This window comes from Neoarius graeffei, chromosome 9 (assembly GCF_027579695.1).
Source record: "Neoarius graeffei isolate fNeoGra1 chromosome 9, fNeoGra1.pri, whole genome shotgun sequence".
Classification (NCBI taxonomy): Eukaryota; Metazoa; Chordata; class Actinopteri; order Siluriformes; family Ariidae; genus Neoarius; species Neoarius graeffei.
In genome coordinates, this window is record NC_083577.1 from 20,282,126 (window position 1) to 20,307,966 (window position 25,841).

At 47.6% G+C, this 25,841-nt stretch overlaps 1 protein-coding gene across 1 annotated transcript in view; it reads right to left on the reverse strand.

Moving 5' to 3' along the window:
* The window catches only part of LOC132891513 (LIM and senescent cell antigen-like-containing domain protein 1), a 78,829-nt gene that overhangs the window by 5,700 nt on the left and 47,288 nt on the right, over positions 1-25,841 (reverse strand). The window contains exons 5-11 of the mRNA XM_060929176.1: positions 20,045-20,165; positions 18,838-18,987; positions 14,444-14,594; positions 12,931-13,023; positions 12,789-12,837; positions 12,163-12,238; positions 11,705-11,860 (exon numbers count right to left, since the gene is read on the reverse strand). Coding sequence (XP_060785159.1) covers positions 11,722-11,860; positions 12,163-12,238; positions 12,789-12,837; positions 12,931-13,023; positions 14,444-14,594; positions 18,838-18,987; positions 20,045-20,165 — 779 coding nt within the window. The 3' untranslated portion in view covers positions 11,705-11,721. The remainder of the gene's footprint in view (positions 1-11,704; positions 11,861-12,162; positions 12,239-12,788; positions 12,838-12,930; positions 13,024-14,443; positions 14,595-18,837; positions 18,988-20,044; positions 20,166-25,841) is intronic.

The following is a 25,841-nucleotide window of genomic DNA, read 5'->3' on the forward strand; positions in this document are numbered from 1 at the left end:
GCAGCTTACACATCTGGAAAGACACCATCAATACTGAAAGGTATATCCAGGTTCTAGAGCAACATATGCTCCCATCCAGATGAAGTCTCTTTCAGGGAAGACCTTGCATTTTCCAACATGACAATGCCAAACCACATACTGCATCAATTACAGCATCATGGCTGCGTAGAAGAAGGGTCCGGGTACTGAACTGGCCAGCCTGTAGTCCAGATCTTTCACCCATAGAAAACATTTGACGCATCATAAAACGGAAGATACGACAAAAAAGACCTAAGACAGTTGAGCAACTAGAATCCTACATTAGACAAGAATGGGTTAACATCCCTATCCCTAAACTTGAGCAACTTGTCTCCTCAGTCCCCAGACGTTTACAGACTGTTGTAAAGAGAAAAGGGGATGTCTCACAGTGGCAAACATGGCCTTGTCCCAACTTTTTTGAGATGTGTTGTTGTCATGAAATTTAAAATCCCCTAATTTTTCTCTTTAAATGATACATTTTCTCAGTTTAAACATTTGATATGTCATCTATGTTCTATTCTGAATAAAATATGGAATTTTGAAACTTCCACATAATTGCATTCCGTTTTTATTTACAATTTGTACTTTGTCCCAACTTTTTTGGAATCGGGGTTGTATATGGAATTTTGTGGTCAACAAAAAAGTAAAACAAACAAAAAAAACCAAAAATGTTTCTGTGACAACCTTCTGTGTTGGGATAATGAGGAACTGGGAGGCAAGTTTCAAGAATACCGGTAGGTGTGTTTTAATTTTCCTTTCACTTTTCAGTGACTACAAATATTTCTCTCTCTCTCTCTTTCTCACACACACACACACACACACACACACACATAGCACTGAGTGGCTGAGCTCTCTGTCTTATAACTGGCTGTGTGAAAGACACACAGAGACATACATTAATATATATAAACTTTAATACGGACTCAAGGCCCACAAAACAGACATTACATTACATACAACAAAAAAATTACATAAATATTTAAAAAAGGAAGAACAAAAAAGCTAAAAAAAGGCACTCATGCCAATGTTCCCAGATCTTATGGCCCTTTTCCACTACCCTTTTTCAGCTCACTTCAGCTCGCTTCAGCTCACTTCAGCCCGACACGGCTCGCGTTTCGACTACCAAAAACCAGCACGACTCAGCTCGCTTCAGCCCTGCTTAGCCCCTAAAACTCGCACTGTTTTGGAGTGGGGCTGAAGCGAGCCAAAGCGAGCCGAGTGAGGCTGGGGGCGTGAGCAGACACTCCCCTGTGCACTGATTGGTGAGGAGGAGTGTCCTCACATGCCCACACACGCCCCGCGAGCACGCTGGGATCTGTCAACACCGTAAACCTGGAAGAATAATAATTACGAATTACGAGAATTTCTGAAGCCTTATGCACCTCGCCTCATCTATACGCTCTTGCCAGTATCTGTTGGCGTTGTCGGTGACAACAAGCCACAGCACCAAGACCAGCAACACTAACGACTCCATGTCCTCCATGATTATTGTTTACTATTCGGGTCGTGAGACTACCGCTTAAAAGATCACTGATGTCACTGTTTGCACTGCTTAACGACATCACCTGACGTCCACCCACTTTCGCTAACTCCACCCAATGTGTCCACCCACTTCCAGCCAGCACGGTTCAGCGCGGTTGTAGTCGAAATGCAACTCCAACAGCCCCGCTCAGCTCCACTCAGCACGGCACGGCTCAGCCCGACTCAGCCGCGTTTGTAGTGGAAAAGCGGCATTAGAGGTATACTTAACAGAGCTACGACCTGGATCTGTCATCAGAACAATTATCTCATTTGTAGAGTGGTCCAGCCTGCTCATAAACTTAAAGGTGAGGTTCCTCAAGAGTGCCATGAACGTGGTTAGTCCCAGTTTACAGAAAAGGTCACTGGCTCTAGTGCTCCTTGGTTTTTCCAGGAGTATCCTAAGACAGTCATTATACGCCACCTTCAACTTACGCAAGCTCTCCTTCTTGTACTTCACCCAGAGTGGAGCTGTATAAAGAGGGGAGCAGTAGGCTCTAAACAGGTTTACCTTAACATCAACAGAACAGTGCTGAAATTTTCTAACCAGCATGTTAGCTTGTACATAGAGCAATCTCCTCTGTCTACTCATGTCAGCATCGTCCTCCAATGTATCAGTAATAATCTGCCCCAAGTACTTAGTAGAATTGGACACCCCCAGCTCTTTCCCTGATAGATGAAAAGTAGGGAACTTAATTTCTATGTCATCCTTGGTCCTACAAACCATTACCACACTCTTCTTAGCATTATACTTAATGTCAAACTCCACCCCATAATTAGAACAGATGTTAAGCAGCCATTGAAACCCACTGCTACTGGGGGATAGAATGGTAAGGTCATCTGCATATAGAAAATGATTAATCAAGGTATCGCCTACCATACACCCTGTCCGGCACCCCCTCAACTGCCTAGACAGGTCATCCATATAAACATTGAATAGGGCTGGGGATAGAATTCCCCCCTGCCATACCCCATTACCTACTTTAAAAGGGGTGGAAAAGATGCTCCCCCATTTAACCCCCATACTTTGGTTAGCATACCAATAAACCAGTATGCGTACTAAGCTACTGGGGACACCCCTATACTTGAGCTTGTTAAACAGCTTAAAGTGATTAACACGGTCAAAGGCTTTAGATGCATCTATAAAACCTATCAGCATAGGGGAACCCTATCTTCTATATGTCTCAGTGACCTCTTTCAAAGCATAAATACATTGGTCAGTACTATGCCTGAGCTTAAATCCAAACTGACTGTCAGTGGTGGTTATATAACCACTTAACCTGTCCAAGATCAATCTTTCTAGCACTTTAGAAAGAGTGCTGGCAAGTGCTGTAGGTCTATAATTATCAATACGACCAACTTTACCAGCCTTATCTTTAATAACTGGGACTAGAATTACTGACATCATGGAGTCTGGCAATGTACCATGAGTCACCAGCCCAGTAAAACATATAGACAGCAGCACTGCCAGCCTTGGGCCAGCTAACTTTAAATACTCTGCTGTTATATTGTCCAGGCCACTTGCTTTTTTGTCTGCAAGTTGCCCTATGGCATTAAGAACATCATTGGTGTGGAAATAAATATTTTTCTCTTCTATTTTACCAACATGATAAGGCTCACCCCTGATACAGTTAAACAAGGCTGCATAATGCTGCCTACAGAGGTCAGCTATGTCCTCTGTATCCATTACCCCCTCTATATTACATGGAAGAGCAGTTTTAGCCCTATTCAGGGTTTTTACCTCTTTCCAGACGTTAGTGATGTCATTTTTTAGCAAATTGTCAGCCATGGAGTGAGCACTCAATACCTGCACTTGTTTGCTTATATACCGCAGTGCATATTTATACCTAGCATTCATTTTCTTTTTATATTCCAGCTCCGGCCCCTGCCTGGGCCTACCAGCTATTACCCAGGCCCTATGGGCTTCATTAGCTTCAGCATGATGACTAGCAACAAACTTATTCCACCCTGCCTTTATATTTTTGGCCTTCCTAGAATGAGTGAGCAGTGACTTGGTAGCCCCAAGTAGAGCTCTCACTAGGTCATTGTACATATTACACAAACTTTCTCCATGGGAAGAGTCCTCACAGTTAACATTAGTACAACAAATGGCATTCATGGGCAAATATACCTTTTTCAAAAAAGCTTCTGAATTGAAGCAATATTTGAGGACAGCACCATCAGACAGTTTATCCCAATCTATCTTAGCCTCACTGACAACCTCATTTTTAACCAGCTTGGGTACATTGTCCACATTTAATACCATGGCAATAGGAATATGGTCAGAGGTAGCTAACCCATAACAAACCTCAATGCTTTCTAATGAGGCATGAGCATCAACAGTGGATACTATGTGATCTAACCACGAAGTAGTATTCCATGCTTCACTAACGTAAGTATAACTTGAGTCAGGCAAGAGCACTTTACTTGAAATTACCAGGTTAGCATCATTTGAGAACCTTAACATATGTTTAGCAAACAACGAATTATTATCTGTCAAGTCTGCATTAAAATCACCCAAAACATAGATGCAAGACAAGTTGTTATCTTCAGTAAAGGATTCTACAAAAGCAAGCCTACTGACATATTTATCAACATGATCATATGATTAGTATGGAGTGTATATATTAAGAATAATAAAAATCTTTCCATTGCAATTAACTTCAAGACCAATGGCCCAGTCCACATTAAGACGCACAACTTTAACCATAGGGTCATATTTCATATTCCATAAAATAGCCACTCCCCCAGCTATCCTACCTCTGACGATTCTCGTACTAAGGGCCGTAGATTCACCCACACCATCAAAGTCTGGGTGCAGGTTATTTAATTTATCCAAGTCTTGCTTGGCCAGCCAGCTCTCCTGAATGCACAAGATATCACAATCGTCCAGAAGTATATCCACAACCAGTCGCCTTGTCTTGTCTGCGGTCATGTGTCCTATTCGGAGACCACGAGAGTTGTAGGACACCACCTGCATTATGAGTCTGTGGGCTATGGGCTGCTGGTCTCCTCGGTCTCTGCTAACACGCCCGTAGAGACTGCGGACGCTCTCGCACCAGGGACCGACAGACCCTCACTCAATCCTAGGCAGGGCAATCCCCCTCCGATTCTCTCTGGGTGATTTGCCCCACCAGTTGCTCCTCTAGTACAGTGAGGCTTGAAGTAACGTCTGACGACTGACCCAGCAGGCCAAAACAGGGGATTATACATTTCCTTTCAGTCGTCCCATTCAGCTGTAAAGCAAAAGAAGCTATATTTACTGCGTGAAGTCTGTATTTTCCTACACTTCACCCCACGGTTTATCTGTCCTTGTAGAAAGAGATGGAGAGTATCTGCATCAAGGTTCGAATTGAATCTCGTAGCAAACACACTGATCATCTTCGTTTTTACAGTAGACAGTTCCACATTGTTTGTCACCGCAGTGTTAGGGTTTTGCTGGGATTCGAACCTGGTTCGTTGGTGTGATAATCCAGCAAACCCCCACTAGGCCACCAGGGGGATGACTCAAATGCAGAGGCGTGAGGCGGAAGTAGAAAAAGAATCAAAAGGTTTATTTAAACTATATACACGGCAAAACAAAAGACAAAAAAAACCAAAGAGTATAATCCAAAAGAAAAGCAAAGTGCAAAAATTCAAAAGCTAAGAAGATCAAAAAACACAGTACAAAGGAAACTGGAGATAAACATAACAGCACAAAGACTCCGTGACAAGAGGACTGAACTCAGGGGTATAAATAGACAAACTAATTAAGGACACAGGTGAAGATAATTAGGCAATTAACACAAACACAAAACACAGGAACAGTGGCGGCCTCTAGAGGCCAAAATAAACATGACATGAAAAGGAAATAACAGCGGCCTCTAGAGGCCAAAACAGTCCTAGTCCTAACAGGACCCCCCCCTCTAGGAGCGTCTCCTGACGTTCCCAGGGCGATCCGGATGGGCCGAATGGAAGTCCCGACATAGTTCTTTATCAAGGACATCCCGAGCAGGAACCCAGCAGCGCTCCTCAGGACCATAGCCCTCCCAGTCCACCAGATATTGCAACCCGCCGCGGACCCGGCGGGAGTCAAGCAGGCGATTCACAGTGAACACAGTCTGCCCCTGGAAGATGCGGGGGGGTGGGGGGTTCCTAGGGGCAGGGGCATACGTAGACGTCAGTACGGGCCGTAACAGGGAAACATGGAAAGTGGGGTTGATCCTCAGAGTCCGGGGCAACTGGAGCCGGTAGGAGACAGGGTTCACCCTGCGCACCACCTTGAAGGGGCCAATGTAGCGAGGAGCAAGCTTGCGGTTCTCCACCCGCAGTGGAAGGTCCTTAGTGGACAGCCAAACACGCTGCCCAGGGCGGAAAGCGTGTGCAGGTCTTCTATGGCGGTTGGCCTGAGTCTGGTTGGTTCTGGAGGTCTGTATGAGGGTCTTCCTGACCTTGCTCCAGGTCTTGCGACACCGTCTCACATATTGGTTGACCGAGGGCACCCCCGCGTCCTCCTCCTGGTCCGGGAACAGAGGTGGCTGGAACCCGAATTGGCACTGGAATGGCGACAGCTTGGTGGCCGATGACTGCAGGGTGTTGTGGGCGTACTCCGCCCATGGCAGCCAGGTGCTCCACGATGTCGGGTTATCCATAGCCAGGCCTCGCAGGGTGGTTTCCAGGTCCTGGTTGAGCCTCTCCGTCTGACCATTGGACTGTGGGTGAAACCCAGAGGAGAGGCTGGCAGTGGCTCCGATGACCTTGCAGAACCCGTGCCACACTCGGGAGGAGAACTGGGGCCCTCGGTCTGAGACGATGTCCTGTGGAAGACCAAAGACTCGGAAGACATGATTAAACAAAAGTTTCGCAGTTTCAAGAGCAGAGGGGAGTTTGCACAGTGGTATGAAGCGGCAGGCCTTGGAGAATCTGTCAACTAAGACCAAAATGACCGTGTTACCTTGTGACTCAGGGAGACCCGTGATAAAGTCGACTGCCACGTGGGACCAGGGACGCCGGGGAATGGTCAGAGGATGCAGGAGACCCTGGGGACGCTGTCGTGGGTTCTTGGTTCTGGTGCAAACCTCACAGGACAGGACAAATGACCTTACTTCCTTCTCCATGTTAGGCCACCAGAAGCGTCTTTTCAGGAAGTCCAGGGTCCTCCGAGCTCCCGGGTGGGCGGTGAGAGGGGAAGAGTGACCCCACTGGAGAACCTTGGCCCGGGCTTGATGTGGGACGTACAAGAGGCCTGGTGGCCCCGTCCCAGGACCGGGGTCCTGGCGTTGGGCTCGTCGGACAGCCTCCTCAATACCCCAGCGGACAGGGGCCACAATCCGGGACACAGGGATAATAGGCCCGACTTCATTCTCCCTGTTAGTGGCAGAGAACAGTCTGGACAGTGCGTCAGGTTTGGTGTTCTTGGAGCCGGGGCGGTATGAGAGGGTGAAGTCAAACCGACTGAAAAACAGGGCCCACCTAGCCTGTCGAGGGTTCAGTCTCTTGGCTTGCTGGAGGTACTCCAGGTTCTTGTGGTCAGTCCAAACCAGGAATGGATGTTGTGCTCCCTCCAGCCAGTGCCTCCACTCCTCAAGGGCCAGTTTGACCGCTAGCAGTTCTCGATCCCCCACATCGTACCGGGACTCAGCAGGACTCAGGCGGTGGGAGAAGTAAGCGCAGGGGTGCAGCTTTCCTTCCGAACGTTGAGAGAGCACCGCGCCGACACCACTGTCCGAGGCGTCCACCTCCACGATGAATGGTTGGGAGGTGTCCGGGAGAACCAGAATGGGTGCCGTGCAGAAGCGGTCCTTGAGGTCTTTGAACGCCTTTTCTGCCTGAGGAGACCAGCCATAAGATCCACCTGTCCCTTTGGTGAGGTCTGACATGGGTGCTGCCACAGAACTGAAGTTCCTGATGAACTTGCGGTAGAAGTTAGCGAATCCTAAGAACCGCTGAACCTCCTTAACGGACTTGGGAGTAGGCCAATCCCGGACGGCCAGGGTCTTGGCAGGGTCCATTTGGAGTTGGCCTGTCCGTACAATAAATCCCAGAAAGGAGACCTCGGGAACATGAAATTCGCATTTCTGGGCCTTGGCGAACAGATTGTTCTGTAGCAGCCTCTGGAGAACCTGGCGGACATGGTGGCGGTGCTCCTGCACGGTCTTGGAAAAGATAAGGATGTCGTCGAGGTAGACAAAAACGTATAGGTTAATCATGTCCCTTAAGACGTCGTTGATTAGGGCCTGAAAAACAGCTGGTGCGTTGGTGAGTCCGAAGGGCATCACCTGGTATTCGTAGTGCCCAGACGGGGTGTTAAAGGCAGTCTTCCACTCGTCTCCCTGTCGGATACGGATGAGGTGGTATGCGTTCCGTAGGTCCAACTTGGTGAAGACGGTGGCGCCTTGGAGCAGGTCGAAAGCAGTGGACATCAGCGGAAGGGGATATCGGTTGTGCACAGTGATCTTGTTCAGGCCCCTGTAGTCAATACATGGTCGAAGCCCCCCATCCTTCTTGCCGACAAAGAAGAAGCCGGCACCAGCAGGTGAGGTGGAGGGTCGAATGAACCCAGAGACCAGGGCGTCTTTGAGGTATTCCTCCATAGCCTTGCGTTCTGGCTGAGAGAGGGAAAACAGTCTGCCACGAGGAGGGGTAGTCCCAGGGAGCAAGTCGATGGCACAGTCGTAGGCCCGGTGCAGAGGAAGAACGGCGGCCCTGCTCTTGCTGAATACCTCCTTGAGATCCCAATACTCTGTGGGAACTTGAGATAACTCGGTGAGATCAGGGGGCTCGGCAGGAGACACAGGAGAGCTAGAGAGCAGACAAGAGGCATGGCATGCAGGGCCCCATTCCACAACCTGGCTTGTTACCCAGTCTATGCGAGGGTTGTGGCGAGTAAGCCAAGGAAGGCCTAGAATAACTGGGAACTCAGGTGAAGGAATCAGGTGCAGGGATATTTCTTCCTTGTGACCTTGAGACTGGAGGAAAACTGGAGAAGTAACTTGGGTGACTCTTCCATCACCTAACGCTTGGCCATCCAGGGCAGACACAGACAGTGGGACTTCAAGAGGCGCAGTCGGAATATTGATGCTTTGGGCGAAGTGAATATCCATAAAGTTCCCAGCCGCCCCTGAGTCTATCAAAGCTTGACAAGAGTGGACAGACTCACCCCAGGAGATGGAGACCGGGATGTAGATTCCTTGGCCAGGGAGTCCGGGAGAGAGGGTAGGCCCCGTCACAACCCTCCCTCGGCTGGACGGGGCGGTCCTTTTCCCAAGAGTTCGGGACATGATGCTCGGAAGTGACCAGGCTTGCCACAGTAGATGCAGCACTTGTCCCTCCTTCTGCGCTCCCTCTCAGATGCGGAGAGGCGAGTACGACCCACTTGCATGGGTTCTGGACAGTCACTGAAGGAGGTAGACGGTCTCCAGGTAGAGGTAGGGAGGCTGGGGGGGCTCAAGGCTTGGTGGCGTTCTCTCATCCTGTTGTCCAGACGAATAGCATGTGAGATGAGGGTTTCGAGGTCACTTGGGCATCCAATAGAGGCCAGACCGTCCTTGATGGGGTCAGACAGACCATGGTGGAAGGCTGACACCAGGGCAGTCTCGTTCCATCCACTTACTGCTGCGAGTGTTCGGAACGAGATGGCGTAATCTGCGACGCTTCCTCCTTGCCGGATGGACATGAGCTTTCGGGCTGCGTCGGTACTGATGTCTGCCTGATCGAAGACCCGAAGCATCTCTTCAGAAAACAGCTGGAAATCAAAGCACTCAGGTCCCTGTCTTTGCCAGATAGCAGTAGCCCAGGCTCGCGCCTTACCAGCTAATAAGGTTATCACAAAGGCAATCTTGCGGCGATCCGTAGTGTAGGTGGTAGGCTGAAGCTCAAAGGTGAGTTGACACTGGGTAAGGAACTCTCGGCACTCACTGTGCTTGCCGTCATACCTCTGTGGTGCAGGAAGGCTGGGTTCGCGAGGTGAAGAAGGCAGCATTGCAGGAGGCACTGGAGCAGGAGTGGGAGCTGGATCAGGAGCAGGAACTGGATCAGGAGCAGGAGATGCAGGCAGAGATGTCAGCTGTGCCAGGGTTTTCCCAATTTGCTGGAGCAGTTCCTCGTGGCGAGCGAGGGCCTCACGTTGGCTGGTGAGCGTACGTCCATGAGCGTCCATGGTCGCTCCGAAGCGTGTCAAAGCTGCCATAATTCCCTGAAGGTTGGCCGGGTAGACAGTTGAAGCAGCCTCTGCTGAGTCGGTCATGACGGAGTCTTTCTGTTAGGGTTTTGCTGGGATTCGAACCTGGTTCGTTGGTGTGATAATCCAGCAAACCCCCACTAGGCCACCAGGGGGATGACTCAAATGCAGAGGCGTGAGGCGGAAGTAGAAAAAGAATCAAAAGGTTTATTTAAACTATATACACGGCAAAACAAAAGACAAAAAAAACCAAAGAGTATAATCCAAAAGAAAAGCAAAGTGCAAAAATTCAAAAGCTAAGAAGATCAAAAAACACAGTACAAAGGAAACTGGAGATAAACATAACAGCACAAAGACTCCGTGACAAGAGGACTGAACTCAGGGGTATAAATAGACAAACTAATTAAGGACACAGGTGAAGATAATTAGGCAATTAACACAAACACAAAACACAGGAACAGTGGCGGCCTCTAGAGGCCAAAATAAACATGACATGAAAAGGAAATAACAGCGGCCTCTAGAGGCCAAAACAGTCCTAGTCCTAACACGCAGTCCCAGTAATGGCAGTTTTTTTCCGTGTATACCTAACTTGAGGTTTCACAACACGAGATTTAACAGCATGCCAGTGATCAGAGTTCTCTGGGACTGCCTTTTGTTTGCAGCCATCCCTCACCACAGTACTCCAGCTAGTATGTTCAATCTTCCCCAGAGCTTTTTCACTCCAGGGAGCAGGGGACAAGCCCAGGGATTCACCCTCATTTGTACACTCCTTGTCCCATCGTAGGTCTTTACAGGCAGTAAGGGGAGATCTCCCTGGCTTAACCACCATCTCCGCCACAGCCAAGCTTGGGCCCAAATCAGACTTATTGCCCGCTGGGCCCGCTTCAGCAGGCCACAGAGGAGTACGCGTAATCAGGTGGCTTTCCTTTGAGGAGACGTCGTTACCACGCCCCACATCAATCGTGTTGGGGTTTTCCACTGCCACCAAACGCTGATTTAAGGGAGTCGGATACCTCCAGCAGTTTTTCCCATGCAGTCGCCTGTGAAGTAAGGGAAGTCTTCAAAAGTTCAATGTCAGTATTAATCTGCAAAATTCTTCTGAGTAACGCAGAAATATCAACATGTTTGAATGAGATGGGAGGCAGTTCGTCAATGTAATGGGACACAAATCTTGGTAGCACCCCTTTCTCCTTAAATACAGCCAAACACATTTTGATGTAGATTTCATCTTTCTTCTCTCCTCTTTGAGAGGCCCAGCATTTGCTATCAGGAAACAACTCAGCCATTACGGCTTTAGAGTCTTCAATCCGTTGCCAACTGAAACTGGACTTGACAATCTTAACAATATTGTCTTGGTCAAGAGTTCTCAACTTAATCAAGAGAAAGTTCAGCAGTTCATCTTCAACTATTGTTTCTCCATTTATGGTGTGATAAATCATAGGTTTAATGCGGGCAAACGCACCCACATCACACCGACGCTTCAATCCCGCACTCTCCACCATCTAGCCATTAATAGACAGCTAGTAATTAGACACAGGTCTAACTCGTCACATGTTACCTGCTGATTCAACCTGACTCCTTGCCGTTCACAGCTGACACTCGACCATATCCCCGTTGCCACAGTTTCATATTTTTGATTCTTCAAAGTCATACCATTTACCTTGATGACGCTTTGCACACTTAGTCACTTGGAATGCTTTTCAGTTCGCAGGTGTGCCTCATCAAGGGTTAATTAATGGATTAATTTCTTGCCTTCTTAATGTGTTTGAGATCAAACAGTAAATAGTAAATAATAAAAATACAGTAAATAGCCCTATTCCTCAACTGTAGTTATTCATATTATGTCAAGAACTGCTCAACTAAGTAAAGAGAAACAACATCCATCATTATTTTAAGACATGAAGTGACTTAATTAATAAAAATAAAGAAAAAAAACCCAGTGAATTCGAAGCAGCATCTAAACTTTTGACTGGTACTGTCTATGATGATGTGAGAGAAAAAGAAACTAACCATTTAAACGGAGAACTTTACAGACAGATACCAATCTTCTTTCTTCTGTCCTTGGAGTTGTGTTCACGCTTAGCTAGACGGTACCTCAGCTGTGTTGGCATTCTTTCATAGCACTGTTTGCATACAGGCTTCAGATCAAGCTCCACAAACTTATCCCTATATGATTTATAAAGCCAAGAGAAAGTCAGAAGCAATGAAAAAAAGAGATGGATGGTTTCTAAAGCTTTATGTCAGAATCCCTTTCGGAATCTCCTCCATAATTGTAGTTTCTTGCTTATTATTATTATTATTATTATTATTATTATTATTATTATTATTATTATTATCTAACAGTAATTTGCCATGAGATATGCATGCAATGTTGAGGCATGGGCTTCTCCAAAAATATGGTGTTAATGTGTGAGATGGTATCACAATTAAAACTCTGAGTTTTTTTGTGTGAATGAACAGAATCTTACTTCAGGGTCAGTTTTGAACTGCAAGTGGAACAGGAAAAGCAGTTGATGCACCAGGCTTTATTCAGTGCTGAAATGACTTGAAGAAAAATAGAAGAGTTGAACAAACTCTGTGTATCTACAGGTTTGTGCACAGTTGATGTAACAATAAAACTTTCTGTATAGGATCCATCCAGTCTCTCTCAACCTGTCTGGAGTAACTTTTGATATCTAGTATAACATTATTAAAAAAAAAAAAACTTTAATCATCAAGGTTTCAAACCTTCTCTAAACATTTTATGTATTTGAGAAATTGTCACCTGCACTGTAATCAAATTACTCATAAAGCACTTTGTTTACTACACGTAAGGAGGACATATGACAAGGCTTCAGGTAATTGCAGCAATTTTAAATTAATTAATTAAATTTAAAAAAATGTTCATGTTCCTTATAAAATATCCAGATTATACAAATATGACTCAGATTTATAACAGTAGCATTGTATAATACAGTATATAATACAATATTGTGTGTGTGTGTGTGTGTGTGTGTGTGTGTATGTGTGTGTGAGAGAGAGAGAGAGATTTGTTAATTATTCAATGTAAGACCATAAAAACAATACAATGTCATCATGTTTTATGATCTTTTACCTTCTCCTTCAATGACACGATTGCAGTGGTGACAGACACCTCCAAAGAGCTAAAGAAAAAGCAATGTTTAATTAAATTTATTTTAATTCTTTCCTTTTGAATATAAATCTGTTAATCTGGAAGCAAATGCTTTTGTTCGTACCAGATTGTAGTGGGTCTCGCAATAAGCCAGGCCTTTGCGTTCATAATGTTGATGGCCAAAGAAAGGTTTTTCACACTTGGCACACACAAAATGCTACAACACACACACACACAAAATACTTCATGTAAAATACTACTATTGACCTTTAAAGCACTGAATGGTCTAGCACCACAGTACCTGAGCGAACTTCTGATCCTTTTTGACCCACCACGCCTACTTAGTTCAAAAAGTGCAGGCTATCTGTTGGTACCTCATATAGTAAAGCCGACATCACGAGGCAGAGCCTCTTCTTACAGTACAAAGCCCCACAGTTATGGAACAGCCTTCCAAGTAGTGTTCGGGACTCAGACACAGTCTCAGTGTCTAAGCCTAAGCTGAAAACATATCTGTTTAGTCAAGCCTCTTGTTAATAGTTTTTATTAGGTAAAGAAGTAGATCTGGAGGGTCCTCAGGCATTAGAGTGTTTTGGTAAACTGGGATGTATGGATGCTGTCGGCCCCCCACTCACTCGCTCACTTGGGTTTGTTGACAGTGTAGTGGCTGGCTGCTTTATGTCCCAGGGCTCCCTCATGCCTGTGTTACCTTCTGGCTCTCCCCTTTTAGTTATGCTGTCGTAGTTAGTTTTGCTGGAGTCCCTGCTTGCACTCAGCACAAAATGAATACTGTTCTTACTCATTAGGTGACATTGGGCATACCTAACAACTTGTGTTTTCTCTCTCTCTCTCTCTCTCTCTCTCTTTCTCTCCCCACCTTCATTCTGTCTGTCCCTCTGAGTTACATGTCAATCCTGAGACACAAGTAAGATGCTGACCTCTTCTGCTCCTCAGACCTGCCTGATCCATCCTGATGCCCTATGTCTGGCTGGAGTCTCATCACATTGGTCCTGTGGAGGACGGCCGCATATGGACAGTCAAAAGTCACACTTGGAAGATGGCTCTGGACACTTACACTAACGCATTTATTTCTGAGGACTACAGTTGACTTGCTAACTTTAGGACTGCAGTTGTCATGAATAGTTTTGCACTCAAGTTTGCATCAAAGAACAGTTTATAACTTCAACAAAGTAGACTTCATGTTAAAAATATAATGAATTTCCTGGTTTCAGTTATACTGTGTGACTCTATAGGACACAGTTATAGAAGCGAGTTATTTATAATCACGCTATCTGTTATCACCCAAATGAGGATGGGTTCCCTTTTGAGTCTGGTTCCTCTCGAGGTTTCTTCCTCGTGTTGTCTGAGGGAGTTTTTACTTGCCACCGTCGCCACAGACTTGCTCATTGGGGATAAATTAGGGATAAAATTAGCTCATTTTTAAAGTCTTCAATTTTCTGTAAAGCTGCTTTGTGACAGTGTCTCTTGTTAAAAGCACTATACCAATAAACTTGACAGGATTTCATAATTTGCATTTCAAAATTTAATTTCAAGATTGATAATTTCAAACACATCTCCTTCTTCAGGACATGTGTTTTCTGAATAATAATATGTTCTGAAACATGATACGGTGTAAGTACCTCAACGTGCCATTGCTTGCCCAATGCATTCACCACTCTGCCCTCTATCGGCCTTCGGCATGCCCCACAGATTGCCACACCCATCTTGTCATGGCATGGCAAGCAATACAGCTCGTTCTTTAGCTCCCTGGCATCAGCAGTGAGTTCCTTACTGAAAACAAGACACACAAATCATTCCCCTAAATCATCAAATTTTATTCTGAGAGTAACAAAGTAAAATAAAAGTGTTTAAAATGTTCAGAAGAAGGGCTCAATTTCTTAATTCTGCCAAACTGGATCAGAACGAGTTATTTATACATTGTTACTTTACATGTAGCTTTCAAGTCTGAAAATTTGTTCAAATTTTGTTCACACCATAGGTTGTAATATTGCTTTCTATGTAAATACTACTACTAAGAATAACAATAATATGAAGTAGAAGAAATTTAGCTGCAATCGGTGATCCCAGGTCTGCCAGGTCTGTCTGGCCTCCTCCCCTGCCATCTGATTCAGCTCCCCACCAGGTAGTGATCAGTTGACAGCTCTGCTCCTCTCTTCACCTGAGTGCCCAAGACATACGGTCGTAGATCAGATGAAATGACGACAAAGTCAATCATCGATCTATGGCCTAGGCTGTCCTCGTGCCACGTGCACTTATGGACACCCTTATGCTCGAACATGGTGTTTGTTATGGCCAAACCATGCATGGCACAGAAGTTCAACAACTGAACACCACTCAGGTTGAGATCAGGCAGGCCGTTCCTCCCAATCACACCCCTCCAGGTCTCACCGTCATTGCCCACATGAGCATTGAAGTGCCCCAGTAAAACAATGGAGTCCCCTCGTGGTGGACTGTCTAGCACCCCACTCAAGGACTCCAAGAAGGCTGGGTACTCTGAACTACCATTTGGCGCATAAGCACAAATGACAGTCAGAGACCATTCCCTGACCCGAATGCTCAGGAAAACGACCCTCTCATTCACTAGGGAGAACTCTGATGTTAGCGCACTGAACTGGGGGGCTACCAATAGCCCCATCCCTGCCCGGTGCCGCTCACCCTTGGCAACTCCAGCATAGAAGAGAGTCCAACCCCTCTCCAGGAAATTGGTTCCAGATCCCAAGCTATGCATTGAGGTGAGTCCAACTATATCTAGTCAGTACCGCTCAACCTCACGCACAAGCTCAGGCTCCTTTCCCACCAGAGAGGTGACATTCCATGTCCAAAAAGCCAGTTTTGTCAGCCAGGGATCAGTACGTCAGGGCCTCCACCTTTGGCTGCCACCTGATCCACAGTGCACCGGACCCTTACGGCACCTCCTGTGGGTGGTGGGTCCACAGGAGAGTGGTTCCATGTTGCTCATTCGGGCTGGGCCCGGCCAGGACCCACAGGCATAGGCCCGACCACCAGGCATTCGCCGACGAGCCCCTCCCCCAGGCCTGGCTCCAGGATGGGGCCCCAGTTTCCCTGGTCTGGGCGAGGGTACTTGGATACTTGTTTTTCCTTTCATAAGGGTCATTTTGAACCGCTCTTTTTCTGACCTCTCATCTAGGACCTGTTTGCCTCGGGAGACCCTACTAGGAGCAATTGCCATGACAACATAGCTCCTAGAATCCCTGAGGCACTCAAACCCCTCCACCATGTTAAGGTGGCAATTCAAGGAGGGGCAGACTTGGCAGGCCCAAAAGAGTAGTGAGGGTATGCTGGGAACATCTGGCAGAGGCTCCCGTCCGTCGGATCTTCAACTGCCACATCTGGCAGCACTTCAACTGCATACCGGGGGAGGATGGGGATATTGAGTCCAAGTGGACCATGTTCCACACCTCCATTGCTGAGGCGGCCGTGCAGAGCTGCGGCTGCAAGGTTGTTGGTGCCTGTCGTGACGGTAATCCCCGAACCTGGTGGTGGACACCTGTGGTGAGGGGAGCCATCAAGCTGAAGAAGGAGTCCTATCAGACTTGGTTAGCCTGTGGGTCTCCAAACGCAGCTGACAGATACCGATGGGCCAAGCGGAATGCAGCTCTGGAGGTCACTGAAGTAAAAACTTGGGTGTGGGAGGAGTTTGGTGAGGCCATGGAAAGTGACTTTTGATCAGCCTTGAAGAGATTCTGGTAAACCGTCTGGTGGCTCAGGAAGGGAAAGGAATAGGTTGAGGATCTCCTCAATCCCACCTTCATGTTGTCCGAGGAGGATGCAGAGTCTGAGGGTGCTTGGGAGGACTCACCCATCACAGGGGCTGAGGTTGCCAAGGTGGTTAAAAAGCTCCTCGGTGGCCAGGCTCCGAGGGTGAATGAGATTTGTCCTGAGTTCCTGAAGGCACTGGATGTTGTTGGGCTGTCTTGGCTGACATGCTTCTTCAACATTGCGTGGAGGTTGGGGACAGTGCCTCTGGATTGGCAGACTGGGGTGGTGGTCTCCCTTTTTAAAAAGGGGGACTGGAGAGTGTGTTCCAACTATAGGGAGATCACATTTCTCAGCCTCCCTGGGAAAGCCTATGCTGGGGTGCTGGAGAGGAGAGTCCAGTCGATAGTTGAACCTCGGATTCAGGAGGAACAATGCGGCTTTCATCCTGGTCGTGGAACACTGGACCAGCTCTTTACCCTTGCAAGGTTACTGGAGGCTGCATGGGAGTTTGCTCAACCGGTCTACATGCGTTTTGTGGACCTGGAGAAGGCTTACGACCATGTCCCTTGTGGTACCCTGTGGGGGGTGCTTCGGGAGTATGGGGGTCCCTGTATGACCGGAGCAGGAGTTTGGTTCGCATTGCCGGCAGTAAGTCAGACTTGTTCCCGGTGCATGTTGGACTCCACCAGGGCTGCCCTTTGTCACTGGTTCTGTTCATAACTTTTATGGACAGAATTTCTAGGCACAGCCAAGGGGTGGAGGGTGTCCAGTTGGGTGGCAGCAGGATCACGTCTCTGCTTTTTGCGGATGATGTGGTCCTGTTGGCTTCATCAATCTGTGACTTACAGCATGCGCTGGGACGGTTTGCAGCCGAGTGCGAAGCGGCTGGGATGAGGATCAGCACCTCCAAGTCTGTGGCCATGGCACTCAGCCGGAAACAGGTGGAGTGCCTACTCTGGGTCACGGGGGAGTTTAAGTATCTCGGGGTTTTGTTCACAAGTAAGGGTAAGGGGGAGCGGGAGTTGGACAGATGGATCGGGGCAGCGTCAGCAGTGATGTGGACGCTAAACCCGTCTGTTGTGGTAAAGAGAGAGCTGAGCCAAAAGACAAAGCTCTCAATTTACTGGTCCATCTACGTTCCCACTCTCACCTATGGTCACGAACTATGGGTAGTGACTGAAAGAATGAGATCGCAGATACAAGCAGTAGAAATGAGTTTTCTTTGCAGGGTGGCTGGGCTCTCCCTTAGAGACAGGGTGAGAAGCTTGGTAATTTGGGAGAGACTCAGAGTAGAACCACTGCTCCTCCACATCGAAAGGAGTCAGGTGAGGTGGTTCGGGCACCTTGTTAGGATACCCCCTGGATGCCTCCCAAGGGAGGTTTTCTGGGCATGCCCCACTGGGAGGAGGCCACGGGGCAGACCCAGGACACGCTGGAGAGATTACATCTCTCGGCTGGCCTGGGAACGCCTCGGTATTCCCCCGGAAGAGCTGGTGGAGGTGGCCGGGGAGAGGGAAGTCTGGGCTGCTCTGCTTAGGCTGCTACCCCTGCTACCTGGATTCGCATAAGCAGTAGAAGATGGATGGATGGATGGATGGACGGTGATCCCAGGGGTCTGAATACTTTAGTAAGTACTTTCTACTTTGCAATTACTGTAAAAACTGCTGTTTGTTCAGTCTTTCCAGCAGTCTCTGTCAGTAGGACACAGTGTAGAAACATGATTTGCTTTGTGCTGATGTGGTCTAAATAAATAGCTGGCTTAAAATTTAGAATGAAGTCACAACATAAGTGATATATTGGCAAAGACTCTATGGGAACCAACGGCTGGGGTAACCAACAGTTTGAGCTTTTTGTTTATGGCACTGTGTGTCCATAACATATCGTGCAATGATAAATTGTGATACAAATTTATAACAATTCAAATCTATAAAATAAAAAAATAATCGTGATTATTATAAGCCTGCATAACTTCTTAGTTTTTCCTAGCTGTACAGTAGCGTGAATACATATGACTTCACCATAGGCTGAAGTAACACAGGTCTAATGCCACAAAAACACACAAGAAACAGATCTAAAATGGGAAAAAGCTGTTGTCCAATTGACTGAAAGCTAAAGACAAGAAAACCAAATGGAAGTAGTACAAATGTTCATAAAAGTTTATTAATCAAAGACTGATTTGTTATTAACTTTCTTTCATTTCCAGATTTAGTTACAATCATGCAGTTGATATAATTTGGCCTTACTGTACAGAATTTTTTGTCTACCAGGGAAAAGACAAAATGCTGAAACTCACCCACAGTTGGTGCAGTTGAAGTGATCAGGGTGGTATGGATCATTCTTGAAGATGAGTGGCTGTTCATCAATGATGGTATGACACTTCTGGCAAACATACTTGCCAAGGCCACAAGCTCTCTCACGGATGTGGCATGGACGACATAAGTGTCTGTAAACAGTTGAATACAAACCTTCAAAACCTTCTATTCTGATTAAATTATTTATACAAATGCAAATTCAACACTTGGAATCAACTCCAGACAATAATTTGTCATGAAGTAATGAGGAACCAAGCCACACCAGGCCATGAAACTACTTCTCAGTCAATTGTCTGGTTACTTTTGAACCTGTAAAAATGGCTGTAATTCCTAAACTGTTCATGCAATATTTTTGCATTCAACACCTTGAATTAAAGCTGAAAGTCACATTGCATCACATCCTGATGGCTTTATTTCAAATCTATTATGTTGGTGTATGAAGTTACGAAAATTGTGTCATTGTCCAAATACTTATGGATCTGACATATTCTCAAGTTTCAGAATGTTATTAAATATAGTATTAACGTGCTTATCATGCTTAACATGCTTAGAGTATTTTATTTTCAATCAAGGATTTTGGTGTGCATACTGTAACCATAACAACCATCTTAGTAGCTTTAGCTCGTGTTGATCAACTAGCTTAGCTTGCTGTCTACATCATATTTACTGCCAGTAATGAAGATGAAATAAATACTGGTTGAACTGTGGTTGTGAGGAGGTTGTTTATCTTCGTTGTAGCCATGGCAACAGACAATTAAGGGACTTTGAGCTGTTTGTGTGACTCGGTTGTATGGAGCCATGGTTAAAGTGGGATATGTGGTCATATCACATTGTGGCGGATTTACCCAAAACAGACAATTTGTTATTTGTAGTTGCACTGTCAAATTCAGTCCCTCCCGTGCCAGGATCTGGTCTTCCCAGGCAGTCTCCTGTCTGAGTACAGTACTAACCAGGCCCTTAAGGCACATTGGGCAGTGTGAATCTTTGTTTCTATAGCCCTCAGCCTCTTGTTTATTGTATAGCTAGGGTTACACTGAGGGGCCAGTCCTCTGGTAGTAGTTGCACTGGAACCCTATACTATTGGCAGTTAAATAGTTTCAATTCTGCCTGGATTGGGCCACTTGGCATAGGATTACATATGTAAAATATTAATGGTTATTCTGTCATTTGTTGCCAGGATATAGTTACCTGCCTGCATTCTTTGCAAAACCAACATCAGCAAGCACAGTGTGGCAGATATCACAGCAAAAACACTCTGGATGCCAGCTATTGTTCATGGCCTTAATGACACGACCAGTGATGAATTCCCCTGCACACATCATACAAAGACAAACAATGTACACTGGATTAGAACATAGAACCTAGATCAAGGGTTCACAAACTTTTTGGATAAATGATCCCAAATGACCATTCAGAAATTTCTGATACTTCAAACCTTCAACCAAAGAAAAATTCCTTGCACTGACTAACCAATCTAGTGGGAAGGGGTTAGATGAAAGATCCAGCTTCAGACCAGACATAATTAATAAAACAAGACAGGCGTGTTGTTATTGGAAAATAATCCACTCTGGGGTGGAGTAATACCAAATGGAGCAAAACAAAGGAGGCTGGTTGATGTATGACTTGACACCTGACTTGACGCATGACTTTGTGGGCATGTGCAGAAGTAGCAGCTGTGCGAGCTGATCTTATGTACATCTGGAGGAACAAAAAGCCACATTTGTTGTGGATATTGTCCGGTTCTGTGGACATTTTTAGCCTGCTGTTCATTACCTGGCCACTAGATGTCACCATTCAGCAGTGTATTTTCTTTTACCCTTGTTTTCCTTTGGTTACACTTGTCCTCATGCTATTGACTAATTGAATCACTGATGGCAAGGAGTTGATTGGTTGGCCTATATATATGAGTCTATTTTCTTTTCACTCTGCTGAGTTCTCCTGTGAGCCACCGTGTGAGTACTTGTCTTTTTTTTTTACTATAGCTGTTTGCTCCACTGTTCTGAACTGCCTTTTTTGACCACTGCATCTGTTTTGCTAAGAAGAGGATTGTTTTGCTTTGGACTATCTCTACTGGACATAAACGTTGTACTCTGCTTTATTTTTTGGACACTTAGAACCCTGTGGGTTTTTTTTTTCTGTTGGATTTTGTAACCTTGGACTAGATCGTTTTGGACTGTTGCTTATGAATGATTTTTTGAACTTTGAACTTTTGTGCCAAGAGTTGTTTTGCCATTTTGGGATTCCTAATTTTTTTGTGCGTTTTAATTACTGACCTTTTTGCCTTATTGGATCTGGAGTTATACAAGCTAAAGTTTTATTTGTATTTTTTCTGGTGCTCTCAGTAAAGACTTCCATTTTGAAAACACTAATTCTCTGCATCTCTGTCCTGTATCTCTGTCTCCTTCTGAGGGTGGCCTTGTCCAAGATGCTCAATCCCCATCTCAACCACAACCGTGACAGAAGAACTCAGCCAGCAATGGATGGAGCAGAGGATATACCACTTCCCGAGTCCGATTCTGAGCCAGAGCCTGACCCCTTACCTGCAACTGCCCCCGCATACGACCCGGCACTCACCCTCCAGCACCTGGTAGCAGCCATCACCAGCCGAGAGGACACCATGCGCCGTCATGAAGAGGTCTTAGCCCAGTGGGGGGCTGAAATGGGAAGACAAGCTGGCATGCTGACCAAGATCCACCAGGCCCTCCAACTTCGTCAACCTGCTCAACCTGCCCCTTCAGCCTCTTCAGCTCCTCCAGCCCCTACAGCCACGTCTTCCAACGAGCCTACAGCATCTCTTCCTGTGCCCAGCCATGAGCCCCGCCTGCCTGCCCCAGAGAGGTACAGTGGAGACCCTAAAGGTTGCAGGGGCTTTCTAACCCAGTGCCGTCTGTCCTTCGACCTCCAGCCTGCCGCCTACCCAACAGAGCATTCCCGAGTGGCCTACGTCATCACACTCTTGACTGGAAGAGCCCTGGCCTGGGCTACAGCCCTCTATGAAAGCAACAGCCCTGTTTGCGCTTCCTTCTTGTCCTTCTCCAAGGAGATGTTGAAGGTCTTCTCCCCAGAAGTCAGCGGTCGCACAGCAGCCAACAAACTTCTCCAACTTCGCCAAGGCCGTCAGTCGGCAGCGGACTATGCCATTCAGTTCCGCACCCTAGCAGCGGAAAGCGGCTGGGGAGAGCAGGCCTTGCTCGCCACCTTCTACAGTGAATTGGCTGACCGCATCAAGGATGAGCTAGCTTCGTGGGAGGAGGCTGAAGACCTCGAGTCGTTGATCTCTCGAGTCATCCGGTTGGACAATCGGCTGCAGGAACAAAACAGAGTCCCAAAAGGCTCCTTTTACCAAGCAGTTCCAGTCCGTAGCAGCCCAGCAGTCGACTCCTCTGATGGAGGACCGGAGCCCATGCGGCTGGGGGGAACTCGACTGTCTCAGGCAGAACGTGACAGGTGAATGAGGGAGCGTTGCTGCATTTACTGCGGAAAGCCTGGACATTTTTGCAGCACCTGCCCAGAACTCCGGGGAAAAGGCCAAACCCCGTCCAGCCCCAGGAGATCTGTGACGGGGGTGACATCGTCTCCTGATCTCCTGTCCACCGGATTCTTCGTTCCTGTAACTCTCTCCTGGGATCACCAGCTGCACTCTCTCCAGGCCTTTATTGACTCTGGTGCTGCCGGCAATTTCATGGACCTCTCTCTAGCACAACATCTTGGGATTCCCACATCTGGCCTTGATTCCCCTCTGTCAGTGACTGCCTTGGATGGACGGCCTTTGGGTGGGGGTCTTGTAGATCTAATGACCTCTACTGTTCATGTACGGATCGACAGTCACCAGGAGGAACTGTCATTCCATTTAATCCAGTCCCCAGAATTTCCCATAGTCCTTGGATTCCCCTGGCTGACTCGCCACAACCCTCATCTAGATTGGGGCTCACGCACGATCCTCCAGTAGGGCCCCACTTGCCATGCCAGCTGTCTTGTCTCAAAACCTGTCCCGAGTTTCTCAAGCCTCTCGAGTTGTCCCGAGTGCCTCCCGAGTATCATGACTTGAAGGAAGTGTTCTGCAAAGGGAAAGCAGTGGCCCTACCACCTCACAGACCCCATGATTGTGCCATTGACCTGCTGCCCGGCACTTGTCCACCTAGGGGTCACATCTTCTCACTCTCTGCGCCAGAACGCCTAGCCATGGAACAGTATATCAAGGAGTCACTGTCCTCAGGCTTCATTCGACCCTCCTCTTCTCCAGCCAGAGCTGGCTTCTTCTTTGTGGGCAAGAAGGATGGAGGCCTGAGGCCTTGCATCAATTACAGAGGACTCAACAAGATTACTATCCGTAACCGTTACCCCCTGCCGCTAATGTCATCAGTTTTCGAACTCCTGCAACGCGCCACCATCTTTACCAAATTGGACCTTTGCAATGCCTACCATTTGGTCCGAATTCGTGGAGATGAGTGGAAGACCATGTTTAACACCCCAACTGGCCACTATGAATACCAGGTCATGCCCTTTGGACTCACAAACGCCCCGGCTGTGTTCCAGGCCCTAATTAATGATGTCCTTCGTGACATGCTGAACAGATTTGTTTTTGTTTATTTAGATGACATTTTGATTTTTTTCTACGACCCCCTCCGAGCACATCCAGCAGGTCCAACAGGTTCTCAGTCGCCTCCTCAAGAACAACCTTTTTGTTAAAACTGATGTGAATTTCATGTTCCCAAGGTGTCCTTTCTTGGCTATGTCATCTCTGAGGGGAGGATTCTCATGGACCCTAAGAAGGTGGAAGCAGTACAGGATTGGCCTGTCCCTAACACAATCAAGGAGACGCAGAGATTCTTGGGCTTTGCAAATTTCTACCGGAGGTTCATCCGTAACTTCAGCTCCATTGCTGCCCCCATCTCTGCACTCACTCAAAAATGCCACTCCCCCTTCTCATGGACTCCTGAGGCTGGCCAGGCATTCAGGGCTCTCAAGCAGCGTTTCACCTCTGCTCCCATCCTCCGTCATCCTGACCCCACTCGACCATTCATTGTGGAGGTGGATGCCTCAAATGTAGGGGTTGGAGCAGTCTTATCCCAGAGATCCTCTGATGGCAAAGTCCACCCTTGCACCTATTTCTCCCACAAATTGTCTCAGTCAGAGGAGAACTATGACATTGGCAACCGGGAACTCCTGGCAGTTAAGCTGGCATTGGAGGAGTGGAGACAGTGGCTAGAAGGGGCTCATCCCTTCCTAGTGTGGACTGACCATAAGAATCTGCAATATATCCAGCAGGCTAAGCGGCTGAACCCTCGCCAGGCAAGATGGGCTCTTTTCTTCAACAGATTCAACTTCACGCTCTCTTATAGACCAGGCTCTAAGAATCTCAAACCTGATGCACTTTCATGCCAATTCCAGCCAAGCAGTCTAGAAAGCCCCCCTGAGACAATCATCCCAAGTTCACGGCTCATTGCACCAGTCCGCTGGGGCATAACATCTATAGTTCAGCAAGCACTGCGCAAGGACCCTGGCCCTGATGATGTTCCTGCAGGTCTCTTGTTTGTTCCCAGGTCTGCACGTGGTCAAGTTCTCCAGTGGGGTCACTCCTCCCAACTGGCAGTCCATCCTGGGTCATCTCGAACACTGGAGTTCCTTCAGCGTCGCTTCTGGTGGCCAGATATGAAGGAGGATGTGCAGATCTTTGTGGCCAGCTGTCCCAACTGTGTCCAGGGAAAGGATCCACACCAGAGGGCCCAGGGCCTGCTCCACCCCTTGCCCATTCCTCGCAGACCATGGTCGCACATCTCCCTCGACTTTATCACTGGCCTGCCTACCTCTGAAGGTAACACCACCATTCTTGTTATTATTGATAGATTCTCTAAAGCCTGTCGCTTCTTGCCTTTGCCCAAATTGCCCTCTGCCTCTGAAACTGCCAGACTAATATGTGACCATGTGTTCCGAGTCTTTGGTCTTCCCCAAGATGTCGTCTCAGACCGTGGACCCCAGTTTACCTCCTGCTTCTAGCAAGCCTTCTGCAAGCTAATCAGAGCGACTGCGAGCCTCTCGTCTGGCTTCCATCCCCAGTCTAATGGGCAGACAGAGACTGAATCAAGACCTTGAAGCCACCTTGAGATGCATGGTCTCGACCAACCCCACCTCCTAGTGCTCCCAACTCCCATGGGCTGAATACGCTCACAAAACGCTGGAATGCTCAGCTATAGGTATGTCGCCCTTTGAGTGTCAGTTCGGCTACCAACCGCCTTTGTTCCCTGAACAGGAGGTGGATGCAGGGGTCCCGTCTGCCCAGCAGTTTGTGCGGCGGTGTCAGCGTACGTGGGGTAGAGCCAGACGTGCCTTGCTGAAAGCCTCCCGACAGTACCAGCAGCAGTCCAATCGCCGTCGGAGGTTGGTCACCTTCCGACCTGGACAGAGGGTCTGGCTTTCAGCTCGGGATCTTCCTCTGAGGGTGGAGAACCGGAAGCTGGCGCCGCAGTTTGTTGGTCCCTTCAAGGTGCTCCGCCGGGTCAACCCTGTGGCCTACACTCTACAGCTGCCCCGCTCCATGAGGGTCCACCCGACCTTCCATGTCTCCCGTCTCCGCCCAGTGGTGCTCCTCGGCCACCGCCTCCCCCTCAGCTCATCGATGGCCGGGCCACGTACACGGTCAACCGGCTCCTGGATTCCCGCTGTGTCCATGGGGCTCTTCAGTATCTGGTGGACTGGGAGGGGTATGGGCTGGAGGAGCGCTCCTGGGTGCCGTCCAGAGACATACTTGACCGCTCCCTGGTTAGAGACTTCCATCGCTTGCGCCCTGATCGGCCTGGGATCGTCAGGAGACGATCTTAGGGGGGAGGTTCTGTCAGGTTCTGTGGACATTTTTAGCCTGCTGTTCATTACCTGGCCACTAGATGTCACCATTCAGCAGTGTATTTTCTTTTACCCTTGTTTTTCTTTGGTTACACTTGTCCTCATGCTATTGGCTAATTGAATCACTGATGGCAAGTTGTTGATT